At 39.2% G+C, this 14,118-nt stretch overlaps 1 protein-coding gene across 2 annotated transcripts in view; it reads right to left on the bottom strand.

The window, feature by feature from the left end:
* LOC127438488 (acid-sensing ion channel 1B) overlaps positions 1-14,118 on the bottom strand; it is a 191,705-nt gene that overhangs the window by 168,679 nt on the left and 8,908 nt on the right. For both annotated transcript variants that reach the window (XM_051694115.1, XM_051694117.1), the window contains exon 2: positions 2,945-3,140. In XM_051694115.1, the coding sequence (XP_051550075.1) occupies positions 2,945-3,140 (196 nt within the window). The remainder of the gene's footprint in view (positions 1-2,944; positions 3,141-14,118) is intronic.

Raw genomic sequence — 14,118 nt, 5'->3', positions numbered from 1 at the left:
CAGTATAATACTAATTAATCACCTCTGATAAATAATCAATAGCTCTCACGGTTCAAACTGAAAGCTTGTTCATCTGGTGTGCCGTCTGATGCTGCAACAATAACAGATCATTACGCTGCAAAACAAAAAGGCATTTCACCAAATCCACTTGGAATAGAGGCAGAAACATTTGTGCTATTCAAGTAAAAAAGATGAATTACAGTGTGCATATAAATATCTTTCTCTCTCTGGATATTATCACTCAGACACAAAGAAGAGAGCTGATGAATAGAGGACGAACAGACCCATTCCAATATGCTTATCATCGGATCATCATGGGAATAAAAGGAATGCTTTAAGTGAGACCTCTTCACAGTATTATCAGAGGATCAGATCAATACGACCCCACGGGTAAAAATAATCTGCTGCTATCTTGACCAGCGACTCACCGGGTGGCAAACACTCGCCTCAGTTCTCCAGCAATTATACAATTGTACAAACTCAACCTATGACCTGAAGATGACAAACACTCCGCACTCCAGAACATCTCCACAATAAAGTCTTTGAACTAATAAAACACACGGAAGACAAAAAAACACAAAGTACCACTTCCTATCTATCTATCTATCTATCTATCTATCTATGTATCTGTCTGTCTGTCTGTCTGTCTGTCTACCCTTCTGACTGTCTTTCTATCTGTCTATCTATCTATCAATATGTCTGTCTGTCTACCTTCTGTCTGTCTGTCTATCTGTCTATCTATCTATCTGTCTGTCTGTCTGTCTGTCTATCTGTCTATCTATCTATCTGTCTGTCTATCTATCTATGTATCTGTCTGTCTGTCTGTCTGTCTGTCTGTCTATCTATCTATCTATCTATCTATCTGTCTGTCTGTCTGTCTGTCTGTCTGTCTGTCTGTCTGTCTATCTCTCTATCTATCTATTTATCTATCTGTCAGTCTGTCTGTCTGTCTACCTTCTGTCTGTCTATATCTGTCTATCTATCTATCTATCTATCTATCTATCTATCTATCTATCTATGTATCTGTCTGTCTGTCTGTCTGTCTGTCTGTCTACCCTTCTGTCTGCCTTTCTATCTGTCTATCTATCAATCTGTCTGTCTGTCTACCTTCTGTCTGTCTATAACTGTCTGTCTGTCTGTGTGTCTGTCTGTCTGTCTGTCTATCTATCTATCTATCTATCTATCTATCTATCTATCTATCTATCTGTCTGTCTGTCTGTCTGTCTGTCTGTCTGTCTTTCTATCTGTCTGCCTGTCTGTCTGTCTCTCTACCTGTCTGTCTGTCTGTCTGTCATCCATCTGTCTGTCTGTCTGTCTGTCTTTCTATCTGTCTGCCTGTCTGTCTGCCTGTCTGTCTGTCTGTCTGTCTGTCTGTCTGTCATCCATCTGTCTGTCTGTCTGTCTATCTATCTCTCTGTCTGTCTGTCTGTCTGCCTGTCTGTCTGTCTACTCTTCTGTCTGCCTTTCTATTTGTCTTTCTATCAATCTGTCTGTCTGTCTACCTTCTGTCTGTCTATATCTGTCTGTCTATCTATCTATCTATCTATCTATCTATCTATCTATCTGTCTGTCTGTCTGTCTGTCTGTCTTTCTATCTGTCTATCTATCAATTTGTCTGTCTGTCTACCTTCTGTCTGTCTATATCTGTCTGTCTATCTGTCTATCTATCTATCTATCTATCTATCTATCTATCTATCTATCTGTATGTCTGTCTGTCTGTCTGTCTTTCTATCTGTCTATCTATCAATTTGTCTGTCTGTCTACCTTCTGTCTGTCTATATCTGTCTGTCTGTCTGTCTGTCTATCTATCTATCTATCTGTCTGTCTGTCTGTCTGTCTGTCTGTCTACCCTTCTGTCTGTCTTTCTATCTGTCTATCTATCAATCTGTCTGTCTGTCTACTTTCCTGTCTGTCTATCTATAAATCTGTTTGTCTGTCTACCTTCTGTCTTATATCTGCCTGTCTGTCTCTCTTCTATCTGTCTGTCTGTCTCTCTATCTATCTGTCTGTCTGTCATCTATCTGTCTGTCTGTCTATCTATCTATCTCTCTGTCTGTCTGTCTGTCTGTCTGTCTGTCTATCTACCCTTCTGTCTGTCATTCTATCTATCAATCTGTCTGTCTGTCTATCTACCCTTCTGTCTGTCATTCTATCTATCTATCTGTCTGTCTACCCTTCTGTCTGTCTTTCTATCTGTCTATCTATCAATCGGTCTGTCTGTCTACATTCTGTCTGTCTATATCTGTCTGTTTGTCTGACTATCTATCTATCTATCTGTCTGTCTGTCTGTCTGTCTGTCTGTCTACCCTTCTGTCTGTCTTTCTATCTGTCTATCTATCAATCTGTCTGTCTGTCTATTTTGCTGTCTGTCTATCTATCAATCTATTTGTCTGTCTACCTTCTGTCTTATATCTGTCTGTCTGTCTCTCTACCTGTCTGTCTGTCTGTCTGTCATCCATCTGTCTGTCTGTCTGTCTATCTATCTCTCTGTCTGTCTGTCTGCCTATCTGTCTATCTACCCTTCTGTTTGTCTTTCTATCTGTCTATCAATCTGTCTGCCTGCCTACCTCGCTGTCTGTCTGTCTGTCTCGCTGTCTGTCTATCTATCATTCTGTTTGTCTGTCTACCTTCTATCTGTCTATCTTTCTACCTGTCTGTCTGTCTGTCTATCTACCCTTCTGTCTGTCTATCTTTAGTGTAAATTAATGAAGAAGGTATATTTTACCATCTTGAAATGATTATTATTTGTTATTTGGGATGTATCTTTTCTTACAGAAAGCAAAAAATCATACCCTTTGCATTCTCAAAGCGTTGTTTCAACTGCACCTTTACTGATGTCACACAAACATTTTCCCACAATTCCAGTGTCCACCAACTAATGATTCCAATCAGCGTTAAAGATGCCTCCGCAGCTGAAATAAAGAGCCCGTTAGCATTTCCTCACCACACTGAAGTCTTCTGCACTGCATTCGGCTCCTCTATAGTAGCACGACAGCAGCATTTCTTTAATGTCGTGACCCGTTCGGTCGTAGAATTCACGCATGTTAAAGGGGCGAGGCTTGAAGTTGGAGAAGTCCGCCTTATCCTTCAGCGTCATCAGAACGCTCTCCTCCACCAGATGTGTGTCCCGGATCTCATACCTGACAAGATCACACATACATGTTAAATATTCTGTTGGACAAACATGTTGAGTCCAGTACATATACTTCATAAAAACAAGCATGTTGTGAAGGTTGAGAAATAAAATATAATTAAAATTGCATTTTATAAAATAAAATTAAAGCATAAAATAAAATAAAATGGAATAAAAATAAATAAATAACAATAATTAAAAAAGAATAATAATACAAGAATAATAAAAATTAAAAAATGTAATGTATAATAATAAAATATATTAAAATGATAGATAGTACTGTGGCAGATGGCACCATGGTACTGTAATAATATCAGATGGTATTACCATGGTACTGTTTGACTACCAAAAATATATTGATTTTCACATGGAAATGTAAGTTTGTTCAAATAATACCATTTTATACATGTGTGACATTTAATCATGTACTATCACAGTAATATTCTCTAAACAACACAAAGATTCAATCAACTAAATTTTCTGCAGGCTACAGAACCCCAACGATGTGAAGAACTTCTGCTGAAGATATTTGGAGAGGATTACAAGACACTAGACCATCTATGAAGTTGTTTGCTACACCACAGCCATGATGCTTCACAATTAACATCGCAATTAATCGGCAATTAAGAAAGCATATTTCCGTAACGTCATGACCACAGCGTCACAGCGTCATTGCTCATATGCAGGAACTCTCCGTTTTGTTTGGAGGAAAATGCCATTACATTTTCAATGAGAGGCTTAAACATATCAAAACCAGTGGATGTGGCCTAAGAATGCTTCCCAAGGCCTTGTCCACACTAGTTCACTTTTGCTTGAAATCGTAGCAATAATTTCACTACGTTTACGCCTCTTATCCTCACTAGAATGCCGTTTTCCTCCATCAAAAATGAAGCGTTTTGAAAACGCTCCCCATTCCCATATACTGTACTTTCGAAGACTATGACTTTAGGAAACTGAAAACAGAGTATTCAAACTAAAACGGATTAATGTGGACGTGATCTAAGTCTGGCAGAAGTTCCAGAACATCAAACATCACTTACAACTCCTTTAATCTCCAACAGGGATCCTCCACTCTTGCAACGTCCAAACACTCTTAATTTATTTGATCACTGCACACTTGAAAATGTGTATATAACCATCTCTGACCTATGAACTCAGCATGCGTAGAACGAGAGCCTGTCGACTGCTCTTGTGGTCAATGTGAACACAGAACTTCACTGAAGTGATAGCAGCAGAGATTGAGAGGATCATAGTGAAAGAGTGAGATGGACACAAAGCACACTGTCATTTCTGTGTCTAACACACAGTTTACTCTTGAGCCCGTCTGTCCTCCTGTCTCACCACCTCCCTTCATCTCAGGAGAGAGAGGAAACCTGTCTGTCTGACAGCTCACATCTGTGCCAAGAGATTTGAGGAAGGAAAAAGAGCAATAGAAGGACATGGACAAAACCTGCTCCTTAAAATGGATGATTTTAAACGTTTTTAAATGTCTTTGTCTGCTCTTGAGAAATACTTTTGTTATCTTAGTGTAGAGTTTCAATGGCTAATAGTTGGTGGTGGCGTAGTGGACTACAGCACTGAACTGGTAAACAAAAGGGTGTTGGTTCAATCCCCACAGCCACCACCATTGTGTCCTTGAGCAAGGCACTTAGCTCCAGGTTGCCCCAGGGGGATTGTCCCTGTAATAAGGGCACTGTAAGTTGCTTTGGATAAAAGCATCTGCCAAATGCATAAAAGTAAATAATTAACAGAATTTTGGTAGAGATCTCAACAATTCCTTAAACTGTGCTCAGATTTGCCAAAGTACCAACGTCTGCAATCGAAAGTCAGAGATCTCAATATGAATCAATCAAATGATCTGAGCTATGCAATCCACGTTCATTTTATAGATCTATACTGTCACTGTATGTCAACAATTGCCTCATTTGTGTCTATTTTTATATAATCACAACTCTTGGGAGTAAATAAAACCCTTGAGCAATACAACTTTCCTCTGGGTGTGTATGACTGGGTTAATAATATGGCCTAATTGAATATTTTGCAATCCTAAAAACTAATCTGAGGCAGTTAAAACGGCACACATCTTCAATGACGATATGACAGATGTTAATCTCAACTACAAATATTCTAGAGCCGAGCTCTTAGCCGCTTGAATTAAACACACTACAGACTAGAACACTCAGAAGTGCACGACAAACATATTACATTAAGATTAAACTTATCTTATTATAAAAAATAACATTTAATATCAGCAGGAGCTAACTCAACCATGCTAACCACCCAAACCTTGACCCCCTTTAGGAAAAACTGACACAGATGCTCTTTGACAAGGGGAACCTCCTATTGAGTTGTGGCGCCCTGTCGTTCATCATCACAAGTCAGAAAAATAACGTCAATTAGCTGGAGAATTCTCCAAGCTTGAAGATCTCATTAGCTGGAATTTCATAAGTGGCTTGTTAATCTTCTCCCTCAGAGTGAGCGTTGAATCATTTAAAGTTTAATTCAAATGCGATGGGTTTTTTCTCTCTCATGGTAATCAATGAGAAAAAATAAATAGGGTGGGACTTTTCCATGGGGAATTGATTGGATGGTGGAAAGTGACAAATATGACAGGTGGTTGAATAATAAGAGGGTTGGATGAAGTTGACTCTGACATGGCGCAAGTTATAGCTGAAATTACCAACATAGTCTCATGACAACTCGTAATAATTCAAATGAGATGGCGAACTCGTAAAATGGCGTACGACTTGACTCATGCAAAAAGGTGCGACTTTTGTTCCCATTATTCCCAACATATAAATCAACAAATCGATACAAATACATCTGTAATATGCTTCCCTTATCTCGTTCCAAACCCGATGTTTTCTTTCTTTCGTGGTACACCCATGTTATTTTCCTATCACAAACATGCTTTAGGTTTAGGGGTAATAACATTGTTCATTGGTTTGTTTATTTTTCTCTATGTGAGTAAAATTTGTACGTTTTTGGATGAGCCAACTGGTACGGTTTCCGACAATTTCGCCATCTCGTTGGATTATTACGACTTGTCATTAGACTAGGTTGGAAATGACCAGCATTTAACAAGCAAGCATTTAAAAAATTAATCATTAAGTAAAAATACAAAAGCCGATGTCATTGTACGAATTACTTACGACATTCAAAATCAATGCTAAGATATATTTTACAAGTATTGTGAGTTTTAAATTTGCATATACTTTCTCAAACAGCCAGTACGTGAAAAAACTTTCCACCAATCTTTTGCAAACATGTTTACAATCCAATTTTTGATAATTTTTTCAGTGTTATTTGAAAAAGCGCTAAGCTAAAATAACCATATTTGAGAGATTTGAGAGACACCAAGCGTTTGTTTGTAAACGGTAACTTCATCGATTACATTTTGATGAAATCATGATTACAAAGGCTTTTTTTTTCTTCCTTAGAATAATGTGCCGTGACGAGGAGGAGGGCGTGGCCGGGCCGTAACAATGGACGCCCTCCTCCTCGTCACACATGCACCAATAAATAGTTTACAATAAAACAAGAAACTTTTGTTAAGAAAGTAAATAGGGTCAGTTTTTTTCATTTTGACTTTAAAGAAACATTTCGAAAACTAGCAAATGTCAATACAAGCTCCAACAACCAGGCCAAACGGTAATCTACCAAAGCTTACACACTCTCAACTTTCCAAAAAAAGTTGCAAAACTTGCACACACAAAAAAAAAAAAAACCATACAATTTTCCCTGGAAGTGTTCTCTGGAGATTTACCTCCTCTAGTTCGGGCTATTCCCTGAGACACTAGCACCTCATGTAACCAGGAGGATATCAGGGTAATAAAGGACTTGTTCGGTTCAGTTAAGGTTAATATCATTTTTATTTCTGCAGATTTCTTTTTGTTTTTCATCCAGAGTGTAGGAGTGACCGGCGCTTACCAGAGATCCTAATACCTTCACCTTATATATCTTGCTTGGCTAATAATAGCTATAAAGAAGGCGGCAGTTCTGCGAGGATGATCTCAGCTGAAGGTGAACTCAATTTTAAACCACAGGCCTAGAACCCTCTGCACCATTTCAACGTCAACTTCAGGAAAAAGATGATAATTTCCAGGCTTAAGCAATCCCACATCCAGATCTGGCACAGACCTGCGGTTCGTGATTTATTCACCTTTAGAGAATATTGAATTTCCACTGGCAGCCTGTTACAACTCTCTTATTAAATGCCTGCTGGGAGCAGTTCGCTCACTTTTCATACCGAGACCGAGGTCTACCTTTGTGCGTGAGAAAGTATTATTTCTCTCTTTTAGAGTGAGAACACTCTTATTTAGAAAGTAGGGTCACATCTGGGATACGAGCAACTAAGAAAGTAGATTTAACCTGCCCTTCAAAGCACTGTTTTCTTTCTTTTTTTGTAGCTATAATCTTTATTGGATTAATGGCAATGGACACACTTTATACTCGGTGTCTTTAACTACTATGTACTTAAGCATTTGATACAATGTACTTCCCTTACAAAAACTCTAAACTTGCCGCAAGTTTGCAGCTCTTCGCCGGTAATGGTGAACCTCCGGCAAACCTTTGGCAACGATGGACAATTTGCCGCAAGTTTGCAGCCCTTCGCCGGTAATGGTGAACCTCCGGCAAACCTTTGGCAACGATGGACAATTTGCCGCAAGTTTGCAGCTCTTCGCCGGTAATGGTGAACCTCCGGCAAACCTTTGGCAACGATGGACAATTTGCCGCAAGTTTGCAGCTCTTCGCCGGTAATGGTGAACCTCCGGCAAACCTTTGGCAACAATGGACAATTTGCCGCAAGTTTGCAGCTCTTCGCCGGTAATGGTGAACCTCCGGCAAACCTTTGGCAACAATGGACAATTTGCCGCAAGTTTGCAGCTCTTCGCCGGTAATGGTGAACCTCCGGCAAACCTTTGGCAACAATGGACAATTTGCCGCAAGTTTGCCGCTCTTCGCCGGTAATGGTGAACCTCCGGCAAACCTTTGGCAACAATGGACAATTTGCCGCAAGTTTGCAGCTCTTCGCCGGTAATGGTGAACCTCCGGCAAACCTTTGGCAACAATGGACAATTTGCCGCAAGTTTGCAGCTCTTCGCCGGTAATGGTGAACCTCCGGCAAACCTTTGGCAACAATGGACAATTTGCCGCAAGTTTGCCGCAAAGCTCATTTGCACGTGAAAATCATCAGTGGCGAATTTCCACATGAACTCTTGATTTTTTTAAGGGTTATTATGTACATAGGTGTTGTTGCATGGTACTTACATTTAAAATACCTGTATTAAATTACATTTGTAGTTACACTGTTAACCTTCCCTCTCACCCTAACCCTACCCGTACCTCAACCTCAGTAGCAGCAATTGTGAATCTTGTAAGAATTTCGCAGAACAACATGTAGTTACACAATAAATACACTATATTGTATGTATTTTAATGTTAGTACATATTAGTTAAAGACAACTATATAAAGTGATATCACAGCATTAAATTACTGTTAACACTTGGCAAAATTGTATAAAGGCTGAATAACCTACAACAGTAGACTAAAACAATGATTAAATTCAGTAGCTTTTTCACTATTGTTTAACATCAACTAATAGCCTGCATGGTCTAGGTGACGTCAGCAGAAATTACAACGTAGGGCTGTGCCAATTCAATTATATATCGATATATCGAGATCCCTGTATCAATATTTGTATTTATCTCTTTGTGTATTCATAGCATGTCCAAATATACAAAAATGAAGAAGCAGTTCATTTAAATAAGCACAAACTCATGAGGTATCGTGATATATTGAACTAGTATTGTCACGGTACCAAAACTTTAGTAGTCGTACCGATACCAGTGAAATTTCACGGTTCTCGATACCAATTTTGATACCACAGCAAAAATATGCTAATATGTTACTGAACACGGCCATTTAGCATTTTTAAAAAGTTACATTTCAATGTAAATAATAAAGTAAAAGAAATGCATGTTTCCTTTCAATGTTTCGTTTCTCAATCAAGGATGCATTGTTTAAATGTTTTTAAGAAGCACCAAATCATGTTTTCCTTTTTATTTTTATTAAAGTTGAATTTAATTTCATCATCAAAATGGTGTCTAATCAATTCATTCTCAAACACTTTTATTCAACAGCAGTCTTGTTTGTGATATATTGCTTAATTATTATTATTATTATTATTATTATTATTATTATTATTATCATTACAGTTAATATTACATTTAACTATGCAGTTGAAATATATTTCTGTCACAATTTCTTCAATTTCAGGCATCTAGCTTTTATTTTGAATCGTGCTTTTATTATGACGTGTATTTTTTGCCTGAAGCGTCACTTTCCAGATAAAAAGTTTGCAGCACAGAGACTTTTAAGTCACGTCTGAAATCTCTTTACACTGGCCTTTGAGTTTTGGAGAGTTTGTATTTTGTGTTTTAGATTACTGGTGTTTGTGTATGTGGTCATTGTGTTACAAATTGTATTACTGTGAAGCACTTTGGTCAACTCTGTTGTTTTAAATGCGATATAAATAAAGGGGGGGGGGGGGGTCGCTGTTCTTTTCTGCATATCGCGGCGCCGTTTTGCGGCCCTCTTCAGCCAGTCGCGGCACGTTCGGCATAATGCGGCAGCCCGTTTCAGCTTATCGCTGCCCGTTCGGCCCCGTTTCGCGGCCGGCCCACCGGGAAAAGTCCCGGTTCTCCCTATGGCCAGTCCACCCCTGTACCGAAGTACCGGTACTTTTGACATCACTATACTGAATAATGACTATATATCGCGAAACATATTGTACCATGAATTGGTTGGCAATATCTTGCTCTATAACACGGAGAACGTTTTTTTTCTTTAAAATAACGTAAACCTTTAAATTTCGCACAATAAGATCAGGAACATGCATTATGAAAGTAAACAGCGTCAATTTTGATTTCACGTTGACTAACGATTTAACAGCGTTTCTTTAGCCCCCCATTTATTCACAAAATGTTGTCGTTTTCACAGACGGTCATCTCAAACACACTCAAGTGTCAAGACAACTCATAATAATTTGTACGAGATGATCGTACGAAAATCAGAAGATATTGTACGATTTGGCTTATATGAAAAAGTACAACTTTTATTCTCATAAAAACCAACCAATCAACAAACAGATTTCAAATCGACACAATACAGGCATTCAATTTGAGCAAATACTTTATTTTAAGAAGGGAAACATCTGCAAACAAATTCGGTTGCTCATTCCATATTTATTTATGCAATAAAAATGACTGTATGTCAGTAACCTGTAACACGCTTCTCTCGTCTCATTAGGGTTTGCTTTAAGGGCGATCACACTACACTATGCAATCCATTCGAACGCATCTGAACAAACGAGACCAGCAACAAAGTCATGTGAAGAAATTTCACGTTCAGATGTGGACGAAAGTTTATTTAGTTTACTACGAATATTTAAACATTTTTAATAGAACATTATTTGTTATTTATGATGTATTATTTACTTACACCAGAAGACCTCCCATGTGACATCATATTCTGGTACGTTGCGTTATTGTGCCTAGTGTGACTGCCCCTTTAGGGGTTAAACTTCGTAAAAAAACAAAAAACAATAACGGTTCGAAGGTTCGTTTTATTTTCTCTATGGGAGCAAAAGTTGCAGTTTTTTGTACGAGCCAACTTTGTACGATTTCATCATCTCGTACTACTATTACGACTTGCTTTGAGACCAGGTTGGCAAAAGCCATGTAAGAAGATTTATGAGTCCATCAATGGTCTTGTGGTTCTGCAAGGTTCTTCACCTTTCCCTGATATTTTTAATTCACCTAATACAGACGCATGGTTTGATGATGCAATCAGGAAACAGATGCAGCAGAGTAAGTCTTTAGGACTCAACCAAATGAATTAGGACTGTAAGTTATCCTTTCCCTCGCCAGCAGGTCTGCGGGCTTAGAAATCTGCGTGTGTGTGTGTGTGTGTGTGTGTGTGTATGTGTGTGTAAACTTTTAATATAGCCCTGCCAGAACTCCCTAAAGTAATCAGCTTGAAGCTCCATAAGTGGGGTTGGGAGAAGCACAATTGGATTATGGGCCATAAGCACTTTTATTTTACGAAGACGGTATAACAAATGACAGACCATCAGCTTCCTCATCTCTCTCAATGGTGTGACCGTACTGAATAAATACTAGTTTCATCTTTCAAACAGGCTTTTGTGATTACAGGACCACAGATGCGCCTGTAAGCTCGATTAAACATCGTACCGCAACAAATGTACCGTTATTGCGCATTAACTCTCGCCTGCACTTAGAGAATGAGGTGTTTGGAAAGTCTAGAAAGTCTTCCAAAAGTTATCAAGAGATTTAAAGTGAGCAATGGAGTCAGGCGAAATGTTGGTATTCTGGATGCAAACTGCTTGCTTTACATAAACCAAAGAAGTGATTTTTTTTCCCATTATGCAGTTTGGTTGCACTTGAAAGTTGTAAACACATACAGCACATGTAAACTCTCTGCACTGAAGTGCAATTTGAACAAACAAATGTACATAATTAAGACTTACATTTACATTATAGACATTTTGCAGGCACTGCTATCCGTTTTCATGTGACCTAACTCGCAAAAATGAGATGTTAGGCAGAATGTCTGAGCGGCTCTTTCCATACAATGAAAGTGGATGGTGATTTGTATACCAAAAGTATAAACAAAAGTCGTCCTTATGACTCATATGCTATTTTCAAGTTTTCAGAAGTAGTAGGTTTGTATGAGGAACAGACCCACCTTTAAGACTTTATTAACTGCAAATCTAGCCCTGTGCTATAGCTCTTAAAACCAATTTAAAAAAATTAACCTGTTTTTTGTTCCACGGAAGAAAATCGTCATACGGGGTTGGAACGGCGCGATGGAGAATAATGGCAAAATCTTCAATTTGAAACAAATGTACATAATAAGGACCTTTGTTTACATAAAAGCCAGAGCATCTTAAAGAATGTGGTTTAGCTTTCATGCAACCTAACCAAGTCTGAAACCACCCCATACCGCCACAAACAAGCTTTTAGCTCCGCGCGTGTCCTTTTGCCTTACTTTCATCGCTTTCTGTACTCTGTAAAACTCTTTGAGCTGTAGCGCTTTTGCCTGTGAAGTGGCACAAAGCATCGCACGGGCATTTCTCTGGTGCAAAGCATTGAAATGACAGAGGGCTGGTGGGCACAGCGGGGCTGGTATATCAACACAGCAACAGTGCGGTTTCAAAAACAGTGCTAATTACTCAGGGATAAATCATTTTATATCACATGGCTTATGAGACACAAGTTAATTGCTTCTGCATTTTCAACCACTCAAATCCCACTGATGTTCCCCCGGCTCCTGGTCGCAACACCTCGTCTCTGCTGCCCCCTTAGAGCGCAAACAACAAGAATCGCTTCTACTGCATGGCAACAAGAACATAACTTCACACTGGTGTCTGTGCTTTGAAAACAAAATAAATGGAAAGGATGTTTGAATTGTTGTGGGTTATTCAACCTATTAGGGATAATATCATGTTTATAAAATGTTAACAGTAATGCATATTTTTTTTGCTATACTTTCTTCTATCCTAGATTAATTTGCATAGTCAGCTATATGGAATCCATTTGTAGGTTGATTCCCCCTTATTGTGAGGGAATGCAAAACTTCTTGTGAGGAAACACAAAATTGCTGTGAGGGAACAAATCTTATTGGGAGGAAATGCATACATTTTTTAAGAGAACGCAAACCTATTGTGAGGGAATGCAAAATCTATTGTGAGGGAATGCAAAATCTATTGCGAGGGAATGCAAAATGTATTGCAAGAAAATGCTAAACTTCTTTCAAGGGAATGCAAAACGTATTGCTCGAGGGATTGCAAATGTATTGCTCGAGGGATCATAAAAGTGTTGCTCAAGGGATCACAAAACATATTGCTCGAGGGTACACAAAACGTATTGCTCCAGGGAACGCAAAATGTATTGCTCAAGGGAACACAAAATGTATTGCTCGAGGGAATGCAAAACGTATTGGTATAGGGAACGCAAAATGTATTGCTCGAGGGAACGCAAAACATATTGCTCGAGGGATCGCAAATGTGTTGCTCGAGGGAACGTAAAACGTATTGCTCCAGGGAACGCAAAACGTATTGCTCCAGGGAACTCAAAACGAATGCTAGAGAGAACGCAAAATGTACTGCTCCAGGGAATGCAAAACGAATTGCTAGAGAGAACACAAAAAGTATTGCTCCAGGGAACACAAAATGTATTGCTCCAGGGAATGCAAAACGTACTGCTCCAGGGAACGCAAAACGAATTGCTAGAGAGAACGCAAAACGTACTGCTCCAGGGATTCTAAACGTGTTGCTCGAGGGATCGCAAAATGTATTGCTCGAGGGAACGCAAAACGTATTGCTCCAGGGAACACAAAATGGATTGCTCCAGGGAATGCAAAACGTACTGCTCCAGGGAACACAAAATGTATTGCTCCAGGGAATGCAAAACGTACTGCTCCAGGGAACGCAAAACGAATTGCTAGAGAGAATGCAAAACGTACTGCTCCAGGGATTCTAAACGTGTTGCTCGAGGGATCGCAAAACGTATTGCTCAAGGGAATGCAAAACGTATTGCTCCAGGGAACACAAAATGGATTGCTCCAGGGAATGCAAAACGTACTGCTCCAGGGAACGCAAAACGAATTGCTAGAGAACACAAAAAGTACTGCTCCAGGGATTCTAAACGTGTTGCTCGAGGGAACGCAAAACATATTGCTCCAGGGAACACAAAACGGATTGCTCGAGGGAACGCAAAACGTATTGCTCCAGGGAACACAAAATGTATTGCTCGAGGGAACGCAAAACGTATTGGTATAGGGAATGCAAAATGTATTGCTTCAGGGAACACAAAACGTATTGCTCGAGGGAACACAAAACGTATTGCTCCAGGGAACGTAAAACTTATTGCTCCAGGGAACGCAAAACTAATTGCTAGAG

Source organism: Myxocyprinus asiaticus, chromosome 49, assembly GCF_019703515.2.
Source record: "Myxocyprinus asiaticus isolate MX2 ecotype Aquarium Trade chromosome 49, UBuf_Myxa_2, whole genome shotgun sequence".
Taxonomy (NCBI): Eukaryota; Metazoa; Chordata; class Actinopteri; order Cypriniformes; family Catostomidae; genus Myxocyprinus; species Myxocyprinus asiaticus.
The sequence above is the reverse complement of the archived record's forward strand: the minus strand, read 5'-3'. Positions and strand labels throughout refer to the sequence as shown.